The following is a 25,038-nucleotide window of genomic DNA, read 5'->3' as shown; positions in this document are numbered from 1 at the left end:
AAAAAAGCATCAATGTCTTCCAAAAATCTGCATGCTCGCAGTAGCGATCGCATTATTTGATAGGCAAATTTAGTGAGATATGTATTCTCTTCATGAATCACAGCAAGCAGTCTTTGAAACGGCACCCTTTAAAAAAATGTGTATATCACCTATTTTTAGTTCGACATGCTCGATCTTTACATTCGTACTAATTGCTCAGTGATGTTGTTGAGAATATCCCACTTCATGTTAATCGCGCCCAAAATCATCTCGCCCGGCCTTAAGAGTATATAGCATTACTTAATTAGTGAGACCTTGGCCTATTTCAGAAATGTTATAATTTGCTTAAAACTGCCCCTATCGGGTCAGAATATATGAGCAGACGCTCGCATTATTAAAGGACAAGTCCACCCCAACAAAAACTTGATTTGAATAAAAAGAGAAAAATTCAACAAGCATAACACTAAAAATTTCATCAAAATCGGATGTAAAATAAGAAAGTTATGGCATTTTAAAGTTTCGCTTATTTTCAACAAAATAGTTATATGAACGAGCCAGTTACATCCAAATGAGAGAGTTGATGACATCACTCACTCACTATTTCTTTTGTATTTTATTATATGAAATATTTTTATTTTCTCGTCATTGTCATGTGAAATGAAGTTTCATTCCTCCCTGAACACGTGGAATTCCATTATTTTAACATTTTGTGCTTCAGGCAAGGAGGTCCTTATCGTCAAATTCGTAAAAATTGAAATACTGTATAATTCAAACAATAAAAAACAAAAGAAATAGTGAGTGAATGACATCATCGACTCTCTCATTTGGATGTAACTGGCTCGTTCATATAACTATTTTGTTGAAAATAAGCGAAACTTTGAAATGTCATAACTTTCTTATTTTAGTTCCGATTTTGATTAAATTGTCAGCATTGTGCTTGTCTGATTTTTCTCTATTGATTCAAATCAACATTTTTCTGAGGTGGACTTGACCTTTAATATATTTATATATATACTTGTAAGACAGAAATAACGACGAGTGAGACGTAGCTCTCAGGTTTCCTTTTTTATTGCAAGCTTATCATCGGCCTTCTTGTAGGCCTGACGAAGGCCGAAAACTTGCAATAAAAAAGAAAGCATGAGAGCTACGTCTCACTCGTCGTTATTTTTGTATTCCAAGTTTATCTATACACTAAATAATGAGTACCTGCACTACTCGTTGTGCTGAGGGCCCACTTACATTATATATATAGTGCTGCCAAATAAAAAAAATATATCACTTTGGGGGTATCACCTGCATATATGGAAGCCAATAAAGTCAACTTTCAAATGACAACGAAAAGTTGGAAAACTATTCATGCTTGAGCGAGCACTATACCCACTTAAACAAAGGGTATGAAAACTGTTAGGCTGGGCAGGAATTAGCCTTCCAATTTTTGTCAGTTTTTTAGAGGCAAATTCCTTTAGAACTTGCAAACTAAGGGACGGTATTGTGGTAAATTAATGATCAACCGTGACCAGTTTTGGTTGTAGAAGCAAAATTTCATAAATTATTAAATTGAACTTAAATGCACGAGTGAACACATATTGCACTTTTTTTTGGTGGGGTGGCAGCATTTTAACTTTATCATGTGGATCTCAGCAACGTGGTAGCATGGACCATGATGGGAGTCGGGAGAATAGGGGGTGAGATACGACTTAAAGGAAACCAAAACCCCAAAAGATACACTGTTAAAAAACCCGTGATTTTACAGAAAATAAACAGAAGATTTTGTAGAAAGCAATAACAGAATCATTCTGTAAATTCATAAAACAAGAATTTTTCTGCAATTTAACAGAACAGGTCTGTTTAAAAAGGGGAAAAGGGTGTTTTATTCAAGGAAATTTGTAAGATTCCATACATCAAATACCAATTTCCTGTAAGATTACGCAATTCGGTAAGATTACAGGTGTTCTCGAGACTCTGCTGCAGGAACTTCTTTTATTTTTTCTAACAGTGTAAGCAATTTTATTGGAAAGAGTAAAATGAGAGGAACAATTTAAAGCAAGTTTCATCAAAATTGGTTATGAAATAAGCAAGGTATCAACGTTTAAAAAGTCCTGTTGTACTATGGGGATCCTCAAATTGGCAAATGCGCTTCAAAATAGCTGATTTTGTGGACAACTCCCATGACAACTCTCTATTTGTTTTGCACACATGTTCCCCCCCCCCTTTTTTTTATTTCACATCATCTCCTGACCTTGACATATGTGGTGTAAATTATATTTTCTCATGACATATGCTGTGCTCAGAAGGAGGCAAGATGCAATTTGAAAGATAATAAGGAAAATCTGAAAAAATTGTGTACAAAACAAAAGGAGTGTTTTATATCCACAAATCAGCCATTTCGAAGCACGTTTGCCAATTTCAGCATCACCATAGATAGTACAACAAGTTTTCAAACTTCCATAATTCGCTTATTCTATAACTTGGCCGATTTCGATAGAACAAGTTTTAGATTGCTCCTCTCATTTTATTCTTTCTGGTAAGATGGATTTATTTTTTTTTCTTGCATTTTGGTTTCCTTTAAGTGGGAGAAGTAGGTTGAAGGAATAGGGTCAACAGAACATTTAGCCCCTCACCTCCCCCTCTCCCGCCCTCCCCTCAGTGAGAGACTGGTTGCTATAAGTCCAGAGCAGAGTGTTGATATAATGATAAATTCTGAAAATTGGGGCATCAACTTCATTTTGATTATAAATTCATCAAAAAATCAACTGAATTAATGTGCAATGTTATCAATCAAACATTCATTTTTTTTCAATAAATTACTTCATAAATCATCATAATCAGTTATTTCTTGGTAATCATTAAATGAAGAAAAAAACCCTGACCATTAGCCACCGGTCGATTGGCAGTTAAAGGGATGGCCCAGGCTGTCCCTCTGTCTCACTTCCTGGATGGTATAGCCTATTCAAAACTAGAGGGATGGTCCAGGCTAGAGATATTTATATCTAAATAAATAGAGTAAAATTAACAAAGCAAAATGCTGAAAGTTTCATCAAAATTGGATAACAACTAACAGTTATTGAATTTTAAAGTTTATCAATATTTTGTGAAAACAGGTATATGGACATTGTCATGAATATTCATTAGGTGGGATGATGATGTCATATCTCCTCTTTCACTTTTTGTTATATACACGAAATTATAATTGTTTCATTTTTTCAAACACGTGTAAATGATGTGTCTCCGTTATGATGAAATAAGTTGCGGCAATAAATAGCTAATACATTTTTTCGGCATCATCAATTTTTCCAAAGGGTAGATAGCTCTAGGGAACCTTGATTTAAGCTACGCCTATCATTATTCTCTTCATCCATTTCTTTACAATATTTAAATAAAAAAGAGTTGCCAAAAAGCTGTTGTACATGTAAAGCTTTACACATTTGTATTTCTTCTCTCATACGTGTACTGAATCGAAGCGGTGCCAGGTAAAAATGGCAGAGGTAAAAATGGCAGAGGTAATAATGGCAGAGGTAAAAATGGCAGAGGTAAAAATGGCAGAGGTAAAAATGGCAGAGGTAAAAATGGCAAAGGTAAAAATGGCAGAGGTAAAAATGGCAGAGGTAAAAATGGCAGAGGTAAAAATGGCAAAGGTAAAAATGGCAGAGGTAAAAATGGCAGAGGTAAAAATGGCAGAGGTAAAATTGGCAGAGGTAAAATGATAAAGATAGGCTACATTATGATTATCATCCATGACCGGATTCTTGTCGACGAAATGGGCTATAAAAACTGATTAGATATTATGTTGTTTTTCATCATTTAAGATCTAAACTCAATCATTTTCTTGCCAAAATGATTTCAATTAGTGACTGCGCGATGAAAGGATCTTAAGCTCGTAAGCAGAACAACGCTTTACATACAAACCCAACGATTTTTAAAATGTAAACACCAATGTGTGCAGCCACTAACCCTCTGAAACGAACAAGTTCTGGTCTACGTCGAACTACTTTCATAATTTAAACTGGATTAAAAAAAATAACTGAACATTCTGTAATAAAAGTATTTTTTTTAATTTCCATATCATGATGGATCATGATGAATAGATCCGCCAGTGATGTCACTGGCGGATCCATGGGGCACAGCTGGCCCGTGGCCCCCCTTGAGAGGTAATTATTAAAATCTTAGCAAATATGCTAACTCAAGTGTGCCCCCTTTTTAAAGCGAGACCCTTTACTGCTTGCTATTTATTTTGTTTACGAGTTAGTAGGCGGAAAACTTTTTGCATGTCATTTTTCAGGAAAATGTGCCCCCCCCCTTGGAAAATCCTGGATGTGCCCCTGATTAATGTGATACGTTAAATGTAAATGATACAATTATTGTTCAGTCTTTATAGAGCAATACCTCAATGCAGCTAGTCCAAGTGGATGCCAGGTTCCCAAAGGGTTTGACGTCATATATGGGAAGCTGCCCCATGACATTTTATGCACTAAAAATGGTTCATAACTGCTTTAAAAATATTTCAGGAGCGTCAGTGAAATGATCTGTCGCTTGATATAAACTGAAGATTAAAAAAAATTGGATTTTTCTAGAAAATTACATTTCATTAATATTTTCTATACACCAAATATTGGAAAGCTGCTCGCAAATGACGTCACCATTGAAATATAAAAGTATAGCTTTTTAAATCTTTGATTGATTTCCTAAAACCCTCACCATTATCATTTTATTTTTTTTTTGCTATTCTACAATGACTTTTAACCGAGGTTGAACTTCCCCTGTAATGAATTAAGTTCAATTGCGATCAAGAGTGTGCTTCAAATTTGAATACTAATACAGCGATTTGACATGAGAAGGCCATCCATGAGAGTCCAGAAAAAATAGGATATTCTAGCCAAAAGATTATCAATTTGGTGCAGACGATCTATCTATGATTTTAAGAATGTCACCCTTTCCATTATTTTTATTTTCTTAAAACCTTTCTTAGTTAATCTATGTAGGGCTTACATGCGGGGGCTTTTTGATTTTTTTTCATGGGGGTTGAAGACTCTTTTTACCTATACCATTATGACCTCTGCCATTTTTACCTCTGCCATTTTTACCTCAGCCATTATTACCTCTGCCATTTTTACCTCTGCCATTTTTACCTTTGCCATTTTTACCTCTGCCATTTTTACCTCTGCCATTATTACCTCTGCCATTTTTACCTCTGCCATTTTTACCTCTGCCATTATTACCTCTGCCATTTTTACCTCTGCCATTTTTACCTCTGCCATTTTTACCTCTGCCATTTTTACCTCTGCCATTTTTACCTCTGCCATTTTTACACCGAGCCATCGAAGCAATAGCTTTGATCCAGCTGAGGCATGGCGGCTTGTTATTGTTTAAAACTCACCTTCAGCCTACAAAGGAAAATATAATTGGTAGTGTCGAAAATCTGTCTATCTGACGGTCAATCGGATTGGGCTCACCCTAGCCACTAACCCGTCTCTGTGGTCTAGTGGTTAAGGCACCGGCGTTCAAAGCTGGGGGCCCGGGTTCGATTCCCGGCAGAGACATTTTTTCGGCATCATCAATTTTTCCAAAGGGTAGATAGCTCTGGGGAACCTTGATTTAAGCTACGCCTACCATTGTTCTCTTCATCCATTTCTTTACAATATTTAAATAAAAAAGAGTTGCCAAAAAGCTGTTGTATGTAAAGCTTTACACACACACACACACATATATATATATATATACATATATATATATATATATATATATATATATATATATATATATATATATATATATATATATATATATATATATATATAGATAGATATTAGACTTTGATCGAAACCGTGGAATAAAAATGCTTGATAACATTTGTCTTGGAAATTTACTTTGGAAATGCTCCTGATCATATTTGCCCAGTATGCTGTCTACAAAATTAATGATATATCCTAAGGTATAATGCATTTTCAACTTGACACGACTTTAAGAATGAAATACATTATTTTACGTTAAATGACGATATAAATCAAATGTTTAGTTTGTTCAAGTTTAATTCAAAGATTATGAAGATATTTCAATCGACACAGAAATGAGATACGTGTATAGTTATCTAATTATTATTCAACTCTACTTATAGCAGTAATATTTTGACTCGAATAAAAAATGTTAAAATGAGAAAGAAATACGATAGAAAATAAGTACACAGTAAAAAAATACATTATACAACGCTGTTTACTAAATGAACCTTACAATGATTGTTTAAACAGTTTAAACAACAGTACTGTTCAAATCTTAAGCAACAAAGTTTAATTTTCAATATCTAATTTTCAAGAAATCAAACATGATTGCTTAAACGGTTAAACAAATACTTTAAGATTCTTATAGTAAGCAGCGTTGTATAAAATCTTAAACAGCGTTTTTACTGTGTATAATGTACCGGATTAAGAAAATTGTTGTAACATTTTAAGAAAAGGTAATGATAACTATTGTATATCCGTATAGTTAACAGAAAGGTTATCTTCATTTGTGTAAATTTTGGGATGAATTTGCCCCCCCCCCCTCCATCTCACACACAAACCCTTCGCTCACACTCACCCACACCCGTAGATACGTACGCCACACACAACCGTATATACTTACTTTGATTCCCCCTCTTTATCCAGAATAGAAATTCATTTAGCGGAATACCGTCCGAGACTGATCTTCATCATTCTATAAACTAAAACCTATATCCATGAGAGGTAAATTGCCAATTCGTCTACTGCCAACCCGTCTACTCACCACATGGTCTACTTTCATTTAGTCTAATGTCATTCCGTCCATCAACATTTCGCCTAACAAGGGTCCAATAACCATTTGGTCCAATCACCATTTCGTCTAATTACCAGTTCGTATGACCATTGTGTCTCATAACCAGTTGGTCTAATGTCCGTTTTATTTTCCTTCATTTTGCCCAACTAACACTCAGTGTAATTAGACCAAATGGTATTTGGACTAAATGGCTACTGGACCAATTGATTATTAGAAGAAATAGTGAGATGGACAGAATGGCGATTATAGACCATGTGAATAGTGGAAGAACGGATGTTAGGCCAAATGATATTAGACGAGTTGCCTAATTAGACGAATTGGCATTAGACCAATTGGAAGTTAACCCCATGAAATAATGGTTTCACATTGTTCAAAATTACTTCGAGCGGGAATCGAAGTGGAATGTTTTACAACACGCATAGAGATCAAAATCATCGAACATCCAAGGCTGTTTTAATAATGAAGGTGAAGTGGAGTTAGTCCAGAGTAACTGGAGTAACTCCAGTCTGATTAGAGTAACTCAATTCTGGATTTAATCCAGAGCTAGTGACTGGCCGTAACTCAATTCTGGAGTTACTCCAGAGTGACTGGAGTAACTCAGTTCTGAGTGACTGGAGTAACTCAATTCTGGAGTTCCTCCAGAGTAACTCCGAATTGAGTTGATACACTTGTCTACTGCGGAAACTGGCAAGCTCCGCAGCGATCTGCAGTCGCTTCCGTGGTTTCCAAGCAAGTTCGCGCCATATGCGTGGCGCGCGGAATCTCCCGAGATAGGCGATACCGCACTTCCGGTGGGGACTAACTCCGTTGTGTAATCCTCTTCTCGAAGTGGGTTGAGTATATACTTCGCTTTGAATCCGGATCGAAATAATCCTAGAATTTTCATAATGCTCTCAAAAGTGGAGTAACTCCCCTTCGGCTGTCAGTATGAAAGTGGTTCAAGCGAATCAATCAAAAAGTACTGGTCTACATGGCCCATCCTTGTCTTGTTTTTGCTCTCTCGATTCATTTAAGAACATCTCACTTAATTTTTATATTTTTCATCTTCGTCAACTACCTTTTCGTTATATTCATCTTCCTTTCTTCTTCTCTTCTTTATCTTGGTAGAAATAGTAGGAAGAGACGAATGAAAATATCTGGACACACACGGCAATAATTATGAGCGTAATATGATCTATCAACCCTTGAGACTTTGAAATAGAAAATAATTTAAATGAAAACAGTAATTAAAATTTTTTTTGTCTTTCTTCGTTTTCATTTTTGTCCTTCGACTCTAACTTATTCTTCACCACCATTAGTGAGAACTGAAAATTGGCTGAAAATCATTCCACTTTGGATTTTCTAGTTTTCAAGCATCGTGAGACACATCGTTTACAACAAGAAGAGAGAAGGAAGATGACAACGAGTACGATCCCGACGATGAAAGCGAGGACGTCGATGGAATGAAGCTGAATGAAGTTGAGCTCCAAGGCTCTGGATCGCAGGTGTGACCCTCCAAATTTGAGGATGTGTTCAACCCAGTAGACCACTACATCATCAGGATCAGACTGCATGTCTCTGTAAATCCTTGAAGATTTGCGAATATTATCGCTGTACCTAACAAAAATGAAAGCAAATGCAAATTTTCGATATTCGGACTTAACCCTATCTAGGCCGGGGTATTTTGGGAGTTCATAAAGCCGGGGGGGGGGGGGGGCCTCCCAGGCCCCCCCTTAAGATCTCGGCCGTCGACCGCGCGATTGCGCCGAAAATTGGCACGCGGTTTGCCTGGGACATAATCTACAAGATTGTATAGTAATTTATTTCATGCGAATTGCTATTGAGTGATTATGCTAATTTATGCGTAATTAGTATGCAAAATCATACTTTTACCTCTAACTCCCTGAATAAAGCTCCAAATGTACTAATTTTTGGTATACAAACTTTTTGTGGTGTTTTTAGCAAGTGTAGATGAAAAAAATTGCGATATCAAATCATTTTCTTATGTATTATATTGTTTTTTTGCAATTTCTTATGTATTTCTTTGTTTTTTGACCTTTTGTTTTTCATTGTTTTTTCAATGAAATTTGTTGGGGACTCTTCTGTGATCATAAAAAGCATAAAATAAATATATTTAGACCAACAAAACTAAAAATAATCATACATTTATGAATTTTGGTTGAAAACACAATTTGCATTGACTTTGTACACAAAATCACGTTTTGAGCAATTTTTGGTCTGACATGCACTTACATAATGTTGCGTAATTTCGGAACCACGTACCCGGGTGACGCAAAATTGGTCTCAAAAGTTGCGCAAGACTTGAAAGTAAAAAGTCAGCGAGCGGCGCGGTCAAAAAATTTTGCTCGGCGAAATTATCGCGCGATACGTTGAGGCCTCGGAGGCCCCCCCCCCGGCCTAGATAGGGTTAAAAATTGACATTATAAGCAAATATGAGTAATCATGCATGATATGTACCTGTCTCGCGAAACAAACAATGCAAGCGCGAGCTGAAATTTTCGAGTTGATCCATACTGCATTTATTCATAAATTATTCCTGTCTATGTTTCATGGCCGCCCCCAAGATTTTTCTGGGGTACTGCCAGTGGCGTACCGTTGGTCACGGTATGGGGGGGGGGGCACCAGCAAAAAAATTGCCGGGTTACTGACCTAATATAGACATTTTAAGGACAGTGCAATTAAACGGATATGTAGGTCACTGATCAAATAATGCGAGCGCGAAGCGCGAGCTGAAAATTTTAGATATTCGGACTTAAAAATTGATATTATAAGCAAATTTGAGTAATCATGATATGTACCTGTCTCGGCGCGAAACAAACAATGCAAGCGCGAAACGCGAGCTGAAATTTTAGTATACATGTAGACCCCACACAAGGACATTTCATTTTATTTCATTTCATTTATTGGTTTTTGCAACATTTTTCATAACAAAATTAAGGACAAGAAAATACATATCTGAAATTTTACATTTTAGGAATATTTTTAAAGAATCTCACCATAGCCATCTAATGCGAGTGTCAAGCGCTTGCTGATTTTGTTAGAATTACATCTAAAGACACGAAGCCATTTTTGTAGTCATTGTAATTATCATACGCATCTCACAAATCAAATATTGCGAGCACAAAACGCGAACTGAAAATTTAGGAAAATCAGACCTGAAGAGGGGCATTCTAAGGCTTGTTTGTAGGAATTCACTAAGACCATACGTATTTCACTAACCGAATGATGCGAGCTCGAAGCGCGAGCTGAAAATGTTTAATATTCAGATTAGAAAAGGTACATTTTAAGGACTGATTTTAGGAATTCATGAAGAGCAGACGTATATCACCAATCCACTAATGCGAACGTAAGTACGGACAAGAAATGTTTTATATTAAGACCTTAAAATGGGGCGATCAATTTAAGTAGTCTTGAAAAGAAGCATATATCACTATTTTAGTACAACAGGATTATGCGAGCACCAGGAACAATGAAGACATAGGCCCTGAGCAAAATTATGTTTCATAAAGTTATGAAAATGTTTCTTAAGTAATATAACATAACTATTATGATTATAATGAACAATAATTTCTTCTTTCCCCGCTTCGCTTTTCTTCCTTTCTCCGTCTTTTTTTCCTTTTCCCTTTTTTGGGCCGGCCGATGTGGGGGGGGGGGGCACGTGCCCCCCATAGTTACGCCACTGGGTGCTGCGTTCATTACGTTCAATTACTTTCAATCCCAAATAAAGCACAAGTCCTTTGCCAAAATACAAATTTAGTTGAATTACAATGCCTCTGTATAGTTACGCTTTATTTGCAATATGGACAGTACAATTAAGTTTCTTGATGTTCGTATTTGTAGCATAATTAGCCCAAAACGAAACTTTGAGAGGGAGAAGTAGAGCACAGGATACACTTTATAAAAAGTCACGAACGAGTAAAGCGAGCGGGTAAAATTGATTATGGACAATGTTGAAATAATAAAAAAAAATATTTTTTTGTGATATACTAAATAAACCTCGTAAAATAATATCATATTTCGCACTATTTCCTTATTTTCTTTCCTTTTATTTCTGTTTTCCTTTGTCAAAGACCCGGGAAGGGGGGGGGGCATGGCCCCCCAGTAACATCCCCCGAGCATTAGTATGCGCCAGTGCGTAATTGTGATAACCTTACCTTGGATTTTCAAGTACATCCGTAATCGCTTCCTTTACGGTCTCGTATGTAATGGAGTCTTTTGTGAGAAGTCTTCCCATGCCCTTGGCTTTGACCTTAACAGCGTTGGCTTCCTGGTCACCCAACAATGGCATTACAACCATAGGTACACCGTGGTTAATGGCTTCAAAAATCCCAGTTAGACCTCCGTGGTATACCATAAGTCGTGCTTTCGGGTGACCTACATTTAATCATTCCAAACGATAATTATTTTATAAAGTTGTAAACGTAACGTGGTGATATTTTTCTTTGCAAATTAAAAGATATGTTTGCTCCTTTTCTTCTCATATTAGTTCATAAATTGGAATATTTTATATGAGCACATTTTCATCTAGTTGGAATTACTACTATGCTTACCAAAAGGTATATTTTAAGTACTAGTATCAAAAAATGGAGGAAGAAAAGTTAACGTAATGTGAAAAAATCTTCCAGAACATCCTAATTCCCTTCCTATATCTATGTAAGATATTTTAATAGGGGCAAAAAGAAAGAGAGGTAAAGATGCCCTGACCCCTCCCCACCGACCCCCAAGTCGCACATTCCTTAACTGTCATTGGATTTGGGTTGACACTTTTCCCAGCATGCCTATACTTAAATAAGAATCTTTTACCTTATTGCTCATTGAAACCGATGCCGACCAGCCAGGGCCCGGGGAATATTCATGTTTTTTTTACAGGGGCTGCTGTGCAGATTTGACAAAAAAAGGGGTGGGGAGGGGGGTCACTACAAAATTAATGTAATTTTTGTCCAGAGAAATTTGACAAGCAAAAAAAAAATTATGTATGTATGGTTTCACAACAAAATGTAGATCACTTTGCTTATATTTTTACATTTTCCACACCTACCAGTGTTGCAGGGGGGTGCTGCCTTATTAACACAAGCAGCAACCCTCAGGAAAATCTTGGGGGTGCTTCAGCACCCCCGCTTCCCAGGACCATACGATCATCTTGACCACTATCTAGTTTAACATACCCAGGAGGTCATTTTGAGGCATCCATTCTACCAGTTTGGTGTTGTTACCAAGGAAACGAGGGCGTGGTCCGGTATACCGCCAGATGACTCGCTGGGGAAGCTCGCTGAAGACTCTTGCAAAGATCTCTGTCATGTGTGACGGCAGTATGCTGTGGTTGTTACCCTGTACGTGTTTGAAAGCATATGGCGGAGATATTCACATAATTGAGACGTTTCGTTTTCTGTGACGTGCCATGTGGACGTACGAGATTAAGGAATTTTGGGAGCACTGCGCATGCGCGAAGTAATCTGTGACGAGCGATCTCGTCCACTTACCAAATCTGTGACTCGTATTTGAGGGTTTTGACGTTCGGTGTCATAGTGCTCGAACGAGCGCTAGTTCGTACATGATGACGTCATCCCAGCTTGGCAAAAATGAATGAAGCCGCATCAACACTCGACTTTCGTTGATTCAGCAGGGCTGGTAAACTGCAAATTACTGCTTGTTACCAGCTTTTCCATTACATTTAGCGTGTCCTGTTTTCAGACACTACATATATCCGATAGGTAATTGATGTTTTATTTCCAAACAACCGTGTTTTTCGGCTTTTTGCGCAAGAGTGCAAATGTTGCACCCACAGTCGCCCCACTGGTTCGTAGCGTGATGCTACGCCTGATTCTCCGGCCAAGCATCGGCCCATGGCCCGCTCGCTATCACGCTGGTATATGCTGTGGCGTGGTACGGGTACGTCGACTTAAATCGAAACTGTTTTCATCAATGTACGAACGTGATACTGAACGAGCGGTGTCACCACTTCCGGTGAACTAGGAATACGTTGCAGTCACAGACAATCGAAATCTCTCTAGTAACAAGGAGTTGGTTATCATCAATAATGTGGACCCCCCTAACAGACAAGCGATTAATCGTAAAATGAAATGGCCTATGGAGATGAACATTTTGCGCAGTAGAGTGGCTATAGATGTCAATCAAAAGAGCTCTTTCAAATTAGCGACAAATTGCTAACCTTTGTGTTACGGAGCCCAGAAGAGATTATTTTTACAACACAATATTGAACGGAGAGCAATAAAGGAACTGAACAAAAATTACAAGAGTATGGAAGCTTAAAAGTGCAGATGTTCATCATTTCGTCATGTCTACATCCTGTAGAGGAGATAATTAGATGACAAGATCTGGGATCTACATCTTTTAGAAGAGATGATGAGATGACGAGATCTCGGATCTACATCTTTTAGAAGAGATGGTGAGGTGACGAGATCTCGGATATACATCTTTTAGAAGAGATGATGAGATGACGAGATCTCGGATCTACATCTTTTAGAAGAGATGATGAGATGACGAGATCTCGGATCTACATCTTTTAGAAGAGATGGTGAGGTGACGAGATCTCGGATCTATATCTTTTAGAAGAGATGATGAGATGACGAGATTTCGGATCTACATCTTTTAGAAGAGATGGTGAGGTGACGAGATCTCGGATCTACATCTTTTAGAAGAGATGATGAGATGACGAGATCTCGGATCTACATCTTTTAGAAGAGATGGTGAGGTGACGAGATCTCGGATTCACATCTTTTAGAAGAGATGGTGAGGTGACGAGATCTCGGATCTATATCTTTTAGAAGAGATGACGAGATCTCGGATCTACATCTTTTAGAAGAGATGATGAGATGACGAGATCTCGGATCTACATCTTTTAGAAGAGATGGTGAGGTGACGAGATCTCGGATCTACATCTTTTAGAAGAGATGATGAGATCTCGGATCTACATCTTTTAGAAGAGATGGTGAGGTGACGAGATCTCGGATCTACATCTTTTAGAAGAGATGATGAGATGACGAGATCTCGGATCTACATCTTTAAGAGATGACGAGGTGACACGATCTCGCATCTCGTCATGTCTACACCTATAGAAGAGATGGTCAAATCATGGAGCTATAAAACACATAGTTCTATGGTCAGATGGCAAGATCTCGGATCTCGTCATGTCAACATCATGGGGAGAGAACGTAGAGAGATGATCAGATGACAAGATCTCGGATCCCGTCATGTCTGCATCCTGTGGGAGAGATGATCAGAATGATCATACGATCTTGGATCCGAAATCTGGTCATCTCACCATCTCTCCCACGGGATGTAACCATGACGAGATCTAAGATCTTGTCATCTCATCTTCTCTTCTACAGGATATAGACATATGACAAGTTCCGAGATTTCATCTCATCCTTTTCCCAAAGAGATGTAGACATGTCGAGATGATTATGAACATCTCGGTGGCACTTATAAGCTTATATATACATTAAAAACACATAGCATAAAAACCATGTGTCTCAATTAAAGACCGGAGACTAATTTACTGGGCCGCTTCATAATTATGAGGAAGTATGATATAATATTGTAATTTCATTATTGTGTTTTTGTCAAATTTTGCCTTACTTTGTAAATTTGTTGGTGAAAATTCGGAATGGAATATATTTTGGCATCAATTGCAGTCGTACATTCTAAGACTGCCTTTTGATGATTGAAAATTTATTGACATACACTCTGAGAATATCAACCAAGGTACGTGAGATGAAGGGGTTGGTTTGGTACCTTTAGTCACCTTTAATTGGTCATGTGTTGAGAGTGCATGCAAAGTAATTTAGCTCAATATGAAAACAAAGCCAATATTTTACCAATAGCCCTTTTATCAACATTGAACCACTCACAATTGGAGCAAGTTAAGAGTTGGCATTTTCGAATTTTATTTTGGATTCTTCATACAATCTTACCAATGAGAATATAATGAAACCATGTTCCTGGGACCCCTCGACATAGTCTTCGTATTCCTTTAATGAAAGAGATGAAGTATACATGTTAGCGCTAAATGCATTACTGTACCTCGGCAAGATGTACTTTTGAAAGGATTCTAATACAGCAAGAAAACATTGAGACGTATATCCTGGTATTTGTTTCATATTCATCAGGCTATATGTATATATATATATATATATATATATATATATATATATATATATATATGTATATATATATATATATAAATATATATATATCTTCTTCTTCTTCTTTTTCTTCTTCTCTGTTTTGCTTCGTAATGATATACACATTGTGTTTTGGACCTGCGTTCCTTACAGAGCTTCCAGAACTTTTTTGTGTTTATTTGATTTATTTCAAAGAAGATGTATATAAATACATAATAAAATTTTATCGAGTGACTATCAATTGTGTTTCATTTTTTAAAGATGAAAAGAAAACATCTCAAGTGATAACCCGGCTGATTCAATTTGGCATTTTGTGAAAATTAAATGCAGTGTCATCATTAGTATTATTGGGGTAGCAATTGAAATTACCTCATCGAGTGGTTTTGCTGGAACATCAACAATATTGCCGATCGCCACCCAGTTGGGTGCTATAGGACGAGGGAAATCGAAGGCGAAGTTCGTCACACACAACCACAGCTCTGCATCGCCTATGAGTTCCTGGACACTTCGACCTGGAGCAATCCCGTATCTATTCTTCATCTCATCCATAGCCCCGAGGTGAGACCATCCCGCCAAGGGAATGACAAGATTGTGCTCCATGAAGGACACCACCCGCTCCAGGAAGGTCATCTTGTCTGATAGTGAGAAGGCTCCCAGCGGTACGTAGGACGAAGGTGCGGGGATTCCGTACAGGTGCTCGTGAAAGAACGGATACCTCATCGATGTCGTCACGGCAATGTGCGGAGTCTCGAGGTAACTACTCAGGACTGCATCACATCCGTCAAAGACATCTCCAATCAGGATATCAAAGTGAGATTCCTTGAGCAGAGCCAGAGTCGCGGAGTCTTCGAAGAGATACTGACACGCATGCCGTAGCAGTTGAAATACCTTCGCCATGTTTATTACATTATTCAACGGGTTATTCTCAAATGCACCGCTTCTCACTCTTTCTTGTATTTCATCCATTTCTGCGGAAGGAATGAATTTGTACTGAAGGGCGGTGTTGTAGGTGTTTCCCTTGAACCCCTTTGTGCCCACGTTGGACGCGGTGAGAATGGTGACGTTGTGGCCGTGTCGGGTCAGTGCTCCTGCCATGGCAGAAATGCTTTTTGTATGACTATTAGCTTTGGGGAGTAAGACAGAAATGAGGATGTCTGCACCATTTGCCAATGACGTGAACCCGACGCAGATGACCGTTAGGGCCATCAACATATGACTAACCAAGAACTTCATCACGAGAGAGGATTGATCCAGCTAATGCTCCCCTTGTCGAAGATCGGGCATGCGTCAGTCTCTGTCAAAGAAAAATATATTTCAAAGAATATCAATTCCCGCCAAGTTGGATAAAAATGTACGGTGGGGTGGATTGTGTCCCAATATTCATCCTATTTTCCTCCGACGAATGATGGAAAGATTGCCAGGGTGTAAAATGAAAACGATGCTGAGAGATACGAAAGAGTATATTGTTAGCTACATAGTCTAGGTTGAGAGATTCCGCCCTCGTACTTTCACATCCCATATCTTGGAACACTCCCTCCCCTACACCTTCACGCAACCGTGACAACAGTTTCTGCACAGCAGTCGTTGTTATTTCTTTTTATAAACGCCACTACGGCTTAAGTTTTTTGAATAGCAAAAGGTTGTTGTCGATACCCCCATACCCCCCCCCCCCTCTCCACTCTTCCATATCTCAATTGTCATGTAACTATCATTATCGAGGGAGTTGCTCAAAGTGGTGGATGCGCTTCGAGTAGGGGGAGGGGAGGTGACTCTCTTCACCTAACTGCATTAACGGATGATCTATGAAGCATCGTGGCGGAAAGACGTTTGTCCATGAATTGTAACTGAACCCTTATAAAACAATAAATGTATGGTAAACTAAGAGGCTTTTATAGGAGGAGATTATAATTTGTTTAACAAATTTTCGGCATTACTCCTATTTGTTTAAGATCAGTATGCTCAATCTTAAACAAATAGGAGTAATGCCGAAAATTTATTAAACAAACAATAAATGTATGCCTAATCTTTTCCTACGTGCAGAAGGACATTATGGGTAGTTGTATTTACAAGAAGAAATAAAACGGGTACAAACTTTAATGGGGGCAAAATAGATAAAAGGGTGATCTTTTCTGAATTTTATATATTTCGCTTAACATTGTACATTTTGTTGAAATTGAAGTGAAAAAAGGAATAAATACAACCAATCATCAATACTCTGAGTGAAGAAACGGCAGGGGGCACACAAAGTAATTTAGGCATATCATACTGTATGAAGGTCTTCTACGAGTATAAAAGGTAAACGCTACCGTATTAAACGGCCATCAGGGTATTTTCATGGAGGAGGTCGAAATTTGAAGTCATATTTTTTCTCACTTCAAGAGCACGTAAGGTAATCATGGTATTATAGAGCACAATCTTCCTCGTACCCTTCTTACTTTTTTCTTCCTTTCTCCCCCTCTTCTTTTTTACTTGAAAAAAAAATCACAAAAGGCGGCTACCTCACCCCCCATGGTTCGTACACCTGATATTCGGTCCCGGTGTAAAGAATTAGGCACAATGGTATCACCTTGGCAAAAAGCCATTTTCGGGCTATCCTGCGTAAACAATGCTCCAAAACTGAAAGCAGAAAGTGTATTTTCGAGAAGTGAATTATAATGTGTCCTTTTCACTTGATACGTTAACAATTACTACCAAAAAGAAGCTCACAAAAAGACGGATGATCCATAAATAATTTTTCTACAGAACCAGTAACGTTAAATTATACTCTTAAGAAAAGCGATTTGCAACCAATTCGCAACCGTAAATGGCATGAGAGAACTCAGAGAAGGCCTCTAAGCGGTGATTGTCGCGGCCGTTGTTTTGAAAAATAAAGCAACACTTTAACGTACCACTTTTCTCAAAAGTCCTGGTTATCTATATCGGGATCCTCTCGAGGCTTTTTTTTTCTGGACGCGAGTGCAGAGCCGGGCCGTTGGGAGTGACACCCCCCCCCCATTTACTTCTCTCTCTCCTTATAATTTCGGATATAGCTTTGCTTCCGCGCTTCGCGCAAGAAAATGACTATATACTGGCCTTGTCCCTTCTTTCCAACACGCTTAAAACCCGCCCCTTGAAGTGTATTATAAACACGCTTTAAAGTACAAATCATATTCGAGCATTAAATTAGAGTAGGTTCACGTATGTAGTGTAATGTTTAATTTCAAAATTGATGATATAAAACTTTCTTCTGCGTGGTCATATGCTGATCGGAGCTGGTAAAATCTGTGCCGCCGCTCCCCATACACCTTCTATTCAGCTCAATACTAGACAATATTTGGGGGCAACTTGCTAAACTCATCAGCTATTGATGAGTTAGGTATTGGAGTCAGCATGGTCAGGCCCTATATATTATACAGCTTCCCACTTCCCGGTACAGCTTGATGGGTAAAGAGAACTTCCATACATCAATTTCCAATCTGGACTACGAGAGTTTCCGGGCGTAAAACGGATTAAAGTACATAGAAAATGTTTTGTTAAATGCCCTTCATGACGATAAAAGAGCACTGTCGTAATTCGTGAATCAAAACAGCTTGAGTTTCGTCCCGTGGACTCGACAAATTACATATTTTCAGTTGATTCAGTCACCTCCGAAACTTTGGATGAAACTGCTGTTCAGGGGAGCGTTTCATGAAAGGACTTGTCGGACGTTTTATCCGACAAGTCCCATTTTATCCGACAGTTACCATAGTAACAGTACCTCTCAGCCAATCAACATCAGAGAAAGATGTCAGATCTGACAACTTGTCGGATGAAAATGTTGATGAAACACTCCCCTGGTTCAACTTTTTTTCAGCTGTTCTTTGTCATGTTTACTGCATGCACTGTAAAAACTGTGGTGTTAAAACTGACACCAATTGGTGTTAATAGAGGACCACACCCTGAGGTGTTAAAATAACACCCTAGAGATTGAACATACATAACACCAAAGAGTGTAAATGTAACAATAGGTGTTGCAAAAACACCTATAGGTGTAAAACTAACACCACCAATTTAACACCGGTGTGAAATAACTGGTGTGGTCCTCTATGTACACCGGTTAACACCACAGTTTTTGCTGTGTGTGTTCTTGAATCCGTGTTACATCGCGTTGCGAAAACTCCTATACAGTGCGTCCCACAAAAAACGAAACCGAGATTTATCGATGATTTATCATGGATCATAACTCAATCACAAATATAGACAAATGACCTACCATTGTAAAGCTTAGAATCTCCTCTTTCATCCGAAATTACTTAGAATATTAATGATTCATGCATGAATGAGCAAAAACAATTTGAAGAGGGGATACGGAAAAGTAATTTGGCGGGCTGTATATCTGCATGGGTTTCAAAAAAAAAAACCCGCATTTTAAAAATGTCGATATATGGTCTTTAATTTGATACCTTAATTACAGAAAATGGTAAAGAAATAACAAAGTTATGGTCATTTGAAATAAGGCTTGAATTTCAATAATTTCATAAAATTAAGAGGTTCTACAGGCTAGCGTTCAAACTTACTTGACACTCCGTTTTGTTGACAATAGGCCATGCGCTAGCTTCTGTGGTATAACCGGTGAAGGCGCGGAAAATAAATACTATACTTTACTATACTATTTAATGAAATTATGGAAATACAACCATTGTTTCGAGGAACCATAACTTTCTTACTTCTTTGCCATTTTTTGTGATTAAGGTATCAAATTAAAGAACAGATATTGAACTTTTTAGGCATGTGATTTTCTTTTTTAAATTTAGATACCCCCCGCCAAATGAGTTTTTGGTATCCTTTCTTCAAATTGTTTTTGCTCAGTCATGCGTGAATGAGGAATAATCTAAGTGATATCAGATGAAAAAAGAGATTCTAAGCTTTACATTGGTAGGTCATTTGTCTATTGTATTTGTGATAAAGTTATGATAAATCATCGCTAAATCTCGGTTTCGGTTTTTTCTGGGACGCACTGTGTATCGGCCATCTGCCCTTAAGGGAGCATTCCGTATATTTACTGTCCGTGTTGAGGTTGTGAAGACTTATTCTTAACGTCATCATGCTTATAAAGAAAAATCGTAGAATGTCAACTCATAAGAAAAGAAAATAGACCTAATAAGGAAAGAATAATACTCACCATGCTCACCGTACGCCTAAATATAGAATACGATCTCTGATCTTGCTTTGTAGTTCCGCTCCCACTGCACGGGTATAGCCTTAACCTATCATATCCGAAACATTCTTTTGAGCTGGTATTGTATCAGGTGAACTCTGATCATATTGTATGATAACCTCTCCGAGTCATCGGACCCTGTGTCTGTTCTAGGGGCGTAGCGATCGAGGCCTTTTAGGGGGCGGAGGCCGTTGGTTAATCAATAAACATTTTTTTTGTCTGTAATATTGTTTTCCCTAATTGATATTGAATTCATTCATTCCTGCGTATAACCATAACGGACACTTGTCTTGACCGAAGGCCCGCGAGACCGAAAGCCCGCGTGACCGAAGGCCTGCGAGAAAGAAGGTCAGCGAGGCCGAAGGCCCGCGAGACCGACTTTTTTTTCCAAATTGTATTTTCCTTCATCAGGTGCCGAGTGGTTTAAGGCGCGTCGTTGCAGCGGCGTATGCCTGTTCTCAGAGGGGGGAGGGGGCAGAGCCAAATATTTCCCGGTAACTCCGTCTAGAAATAGGGACATAGCTATAGGATTTCAGTTTAGGGGCAGATATGTGAGCATGGGACGCGCGCTCCGGGGGGGGGGGTGCAGGGAGGGGGAGTGCCCCCCCCCCCCGCGAGAAGCGTGGAAGCTCCGACGTTCCTGTGAATCGTTCCTTGTCTGCTCCCGCTCATCTTAATACGTCCTCTGTCTGTTTTCGGGGGGGGGGGGGTATACAGAGCCAAAATATTTCCCGGTAACTAAGTATACAAGGATTTCATTTTAGGGGGCGGTAGTGAGCACATTTCAAAGCGGACACTCAGAAATGGAAGAAAAAACAACACTTCTATGAAAAGAAAGAAATGGAAAATAAAGGAAAATGGAAAAAGGGTACTAATCAGGGGCACCTATCAGTTTTATTAAGGGGTAACTTACTTGAAGAAAAATAATGGGGCTTTTCAATAGATGAACAAAAGCAGTGCAAGAAAACGGGTCGTATTTGTAAGATAGAAAGAAAAGAGCATTGAACGCATTTGTAAAGGGGCATTTCTCATGGGAAAATGGGAATCTTTTGGAGGCTCTTGATAGTGGGTATCCTTCTTCTGGGAGGGGTACCCCTCCGCCAGTAAGAGTATAATGATTTTCGGTTGCAAAGTTCTTAGCACTGGAACATGAAGATTGTCTGATATAGAGGAAAAGTGAAAACTCTTTTTAGAGCAGTATAACACGATGCGCCTAATATTTGCTTCTATTGTCGTTATTATTCACCATTATTATCATTATCATCATACGATTATTGATATTTTTATTGATATTATTAATGCAGAAGAAGCGTGAAAGATCAAGGACATAAGAAAAAGAGGAAAAAAGAAATCCAGATGAAGAAATAAAAATGGTAGATGAGGTAAATGATAATAAAAATGGCCGTAAAAGGGAAGGAAAATAAATTAATAAGCGCCGAATTCACCTAGAGCAAAGACGTATAGACAAATAAAAGCACGAAGAAAACAAGAAGCAAAATTATTTATGAATAAGATGTTAAGATAATTAAAGAGAACAGAGAAGGAGAGAGAGAGAGAAAGAAGGGGGGGGGGGGGTTAAGAGGAACAATAGGAAAAATTGAAAGTAAAAAGAGCTGTGAGAAAAGTACAAAGGACATGAAAAGAACGGAAAGGAATATCCAATTTATTTGAAATGCGGTCTGTGGCTATCAGAGTGTGGGGTGAGTGTGTGCGTTTCTATGCAAAATATGGTTAGGATATTAAATTTTTGATAAAAAACAAATCTTGAAATTTGCAACAGCCCACTTCAAATGCGGCGCCACTTTATTTGGGTTAATCAGTCTAATTGTTGTAAATTTTGGGGGTTGTGTAGATTTCTTTAGAGACTTTGTTATGATTTCGTTAGACGATGAAGTGAGAAAAATGGATGGGGTGTCCGATTTCGTAGTATTAAGCTTTTTTGCAAACTATTCCCAGTCTAATAATGCTCATGCAGAAGTTGAAAAGTTATCTTAAAAAAAATGATATTAAAATAGGAATATATTGATTTATAGTTGAATGAATAAATAAATGAACAATTATATTTATTAATTGATTACACCCTCGTAGCAAAAAAAAAACGCCACCCCCCCTCTTAGACTTAGTTAACAGGATTTTTTTGGCTGCGCCCCTCCCATTTCAGGCAAAACGTAAAGAGCGGATGCAGACAAGGAACGATTCAAAGGAACGTCGGAGCTTCCGTGCTTCGCTCGGGAGTTGGAAAACTCCCCTTATAATACGGAGCGCCTTTCGTCCGCGCTCATTATTAGTGAGCACATTAGCATGATTAGTGAGTACACTTCGCGTGCTCCCTACCGCCCCTAAAATGAAATCCTAGCAAAATTAAGCCACTTATTCTGGACATAGTTACCTGGAATATTTTTGCTCTGCCTCCCCCCCCTCCGATAACAGGCAGAGAGGACGTATAAAGATCAGAGAGAACTTCAGATATAACGAACAATTCAAAGGAACGTCGGACCTTCCGCGCTTCTCGCGGTGGGGGGGGGGGGGTACATTTCCCTCCCACTCGACTTCGGCACTCGATGAAGGGGGGAAAAGCTCGGTCTTGCGGGCCTTCGGTCTCGCGGGCTGTCACTATAACGTTCCCCCATTAAACTGATAACTTTAGGGTTCATGATGATCCCGATGGTGATACACAGTCATACACACTTATAAATTTTGAACCATAAATGAAACACTAATTGTACCAACCTTTTGGGGTGTAATCTTGCACCATTAGTGGAAAAAGGTTTAAAATAGCACCATAATTTTTATTTTATATATTATTTTATGGCGGGTGGTATTTTCGTTTGGGGGTGGGGGCAATGCAAAAAAGGGCACTTATGTATGTCAAAATGGGCATTTTGGTGCAAACGGATATTTTTCACCACCATGCATGAAGTAGTTGTTTTTATTTTAGTAGTAATTAAGTTGAGTAAAGCAATTTTGAAGTGACATCTGTTAAGATATATATTTTCGCTTTATTCAATTTATCCGCGAGCGAGCGGTTTGGAAAAATGATCAAATCTGGCGCTTTTTGGTCATTTATAACACCGATATTCTTAAAAGTGCATCCGATGCGAGTCAGTTGTTGTTTTTTCATGATATGAAAAACTGCTCGGAATGATTAATTTTCATGTCTTGTTATACATGATGTCATTCAAAGAACTTTAAAACATATCTTTTCTCATCATATTTCAAATAACACCCCCTCTCTGTGTAATAATTCCCTCTGCGGCTCTGAATAATAATCAATAATAGGCATTATATAGCGCCATCTATCTAGAAATATTCTATTCCGAGGCGCGTTGTTATTATCATTATTATTACCCCGGCTTTAGCTTGAGCTGCCAAGTTTCAGCGCTCATGCATTCAAGGAAATAATCCTGCCGGGTACCCATTCACCTCACCTGGGTCTAGCGCAGCACAGTGTGGCTAAATTTCTTGCTGAAGGAAATTACGCCATGGCTGGGATTCGAACCCACGACCCTCTGTTTCAAAGTCAGAAGACTTCTCCACTGGGCCACAACGCTCCACAAATAAATAAATAAATAAATAATAGGAATAGGAAACTGATAGAAGGCGCACTCTAAATGCTATATATTATTATTATTATTATCATAACATTGGATTGCACATTTAACTCTTCAAGACATGTAAAATGTTTTGTTTTTGTTTTGTTGATTGATCTTCATGTATTTCCTGTAAAAAAAATGAAATCAAATTTAAAACTAAATTTTCATGTTATTTGTTGCAGTATCGTAACAGCCGTTCATTTTTAAAAACCAAGAACAGAATAAGTATTTTACGAATCAATACTTCATGAGAGTGCAAAATGCGAACCAATTTTTTTTATTATATTCCAACCTGAGAATTGGACATTCTATGCATTTTCGTAACAATGAACAAGATGAGTAGGCCTACTTTACGAAACGATAATTGATGCGAGCAAAATATGTTGAGATTTAACCTAAAATATTTTGTTTTACTTCAAAAAAGTATTTCATTTTGAAAAAGGCATTTTTTTCCTACGGGCTATTTTATTTATTTATTTATTTATTTATTTACTTATTTATATTTATTTATTTATTCATTTATTCATTTATTTATTCATTCATTCATTCATTCATTTATTTATTTATTAATTTATTTATTTATTTATTATTGTTATCATTATAATTATTATTATTTTTTGTTGGGGGGGGGGGCAGGTGCTCCTCCCCCGGTTCCACCGCCTCTAGCTGCACGGCGATCATCAAGAATTTGCCAGGAAAGATTGTTCACTGGTCGAGACCTGAAGTGGTGCAGGGTTCCCCTTATAATCTTTTTCTTTCTGGTCTCCTCTCGATCCTATATATTTTTTTCTTTTGTTTTAGGAGATGAATAGGGGGACTTTTAAGCACCCCCGTACACCCAGCATTTTACGCCAGTGGAGGTGAAGGAAATTGACTTGAAAATCATGGTGCATGTACAAAGTCCGACAGTTGGGGCAGTTGCCCTCCAAAAATTAAAAATACTTAGATTTTATTACTGAAAATTTTGTTGTTGTTGTTGTTCGTTTAGGGCCTGTTTCACGCCCTAGTAGTCTCCTCGGTAGACACTTGGTGTTAGGAACTCAAAGGTAGAAAAAAATGCTAGGTAATTGTTTTGTTGGCGAGTTAGGTGGCTAGATGTTAGCGATGTTAGCGAAAATTTTCCCAAATTCACAGTGCCCCCCCGGCCAATTAACACCCAGGAAAAAATTGCAAACAGCCATGAACGTTGCATGGATTTTTTAAAGCCCCATGCTATCTTCTTGAGCATATTATTGCTTCACTCAAGGTTACGTGAGCATGAAGCACGAGCAGAATTTTTAGTTGTATAATAATACTGTATAACCTGATCGATAATTTTTTTTGTCTCTATATGCATGGCTTCCCAATATTCCCCCATTTA

At 38.2% G+C, this 25,038-nt stretch overlaps 1 protein-coding gene across 3 annotated transcripts in view; it reads right to left on the bottom strand.

Moving 5' to 3' along the window:
- Positions 1-7,852: 7,852 nt before the first annotated feature.
- LOC121415166 (UDP-glucuronosyltransferase 1-2-like) overlaps positions 7,853-25,038 on the bottom strand; it is a 20,253-nt gene continuing 3,067 nt past the window's right edge. Inside the window, exons 1-6 of one of the 3 annotated variants that reach the window (XM_041608310.1) lie at positions 20,050-20,199; positions 15,279-16,203; positions 14,700-14,756; positions 11,931-12,093; positions 10,920-11,139; positions 7,853-8,361 (exon numbers count right to left, since the gene is read on the bottom strand). In XM_041608310.1, coding sequence (XP_041464244.1) covers positions 8,088-8,361; positions 10,920-11,139; positions 11,931-12,093; positions 14,700-14,756; positions 15,279-16,142 — 1,578 coding nt within the window. In that variant the 5' untranslated portion in view covers positions 16,143-16,203; positions 20,050-20,199 and the 3' untranslated portion in view covers positions 7,853-8,087. Of the gene's footprint in view, positions 8,362-10,919; positions 11,140-11,930; positions 12,094-14,699; positions 14,757-15,278; positions 16,204-20,049; positions 20,200-25,038 lie in introns of those variants that run through there. The other 2 variants (XM_041608311.1, XM_041608312.1) reach the window with 2 other exon arrangements.

Source organism: Lytechinus variegatus, chromosome 5, assembly GCF_018143015.1.
Source record: "Lytechinus variegatus isolate NC3 chromosome 5, Lvar_3.0, whole genome shotgun sequence".
In the NCBI taxonomy this organism is placed as follows: Eukaryota; Metazoa; Echinodermata; class Echinoidea; order Temnopleuroida; family Toxopneustidae; genus Lytechinus; species Lytechinus variegatus.
This window is presented reverse-complemented; position numbering and strand designations above follow the sequence as displayed.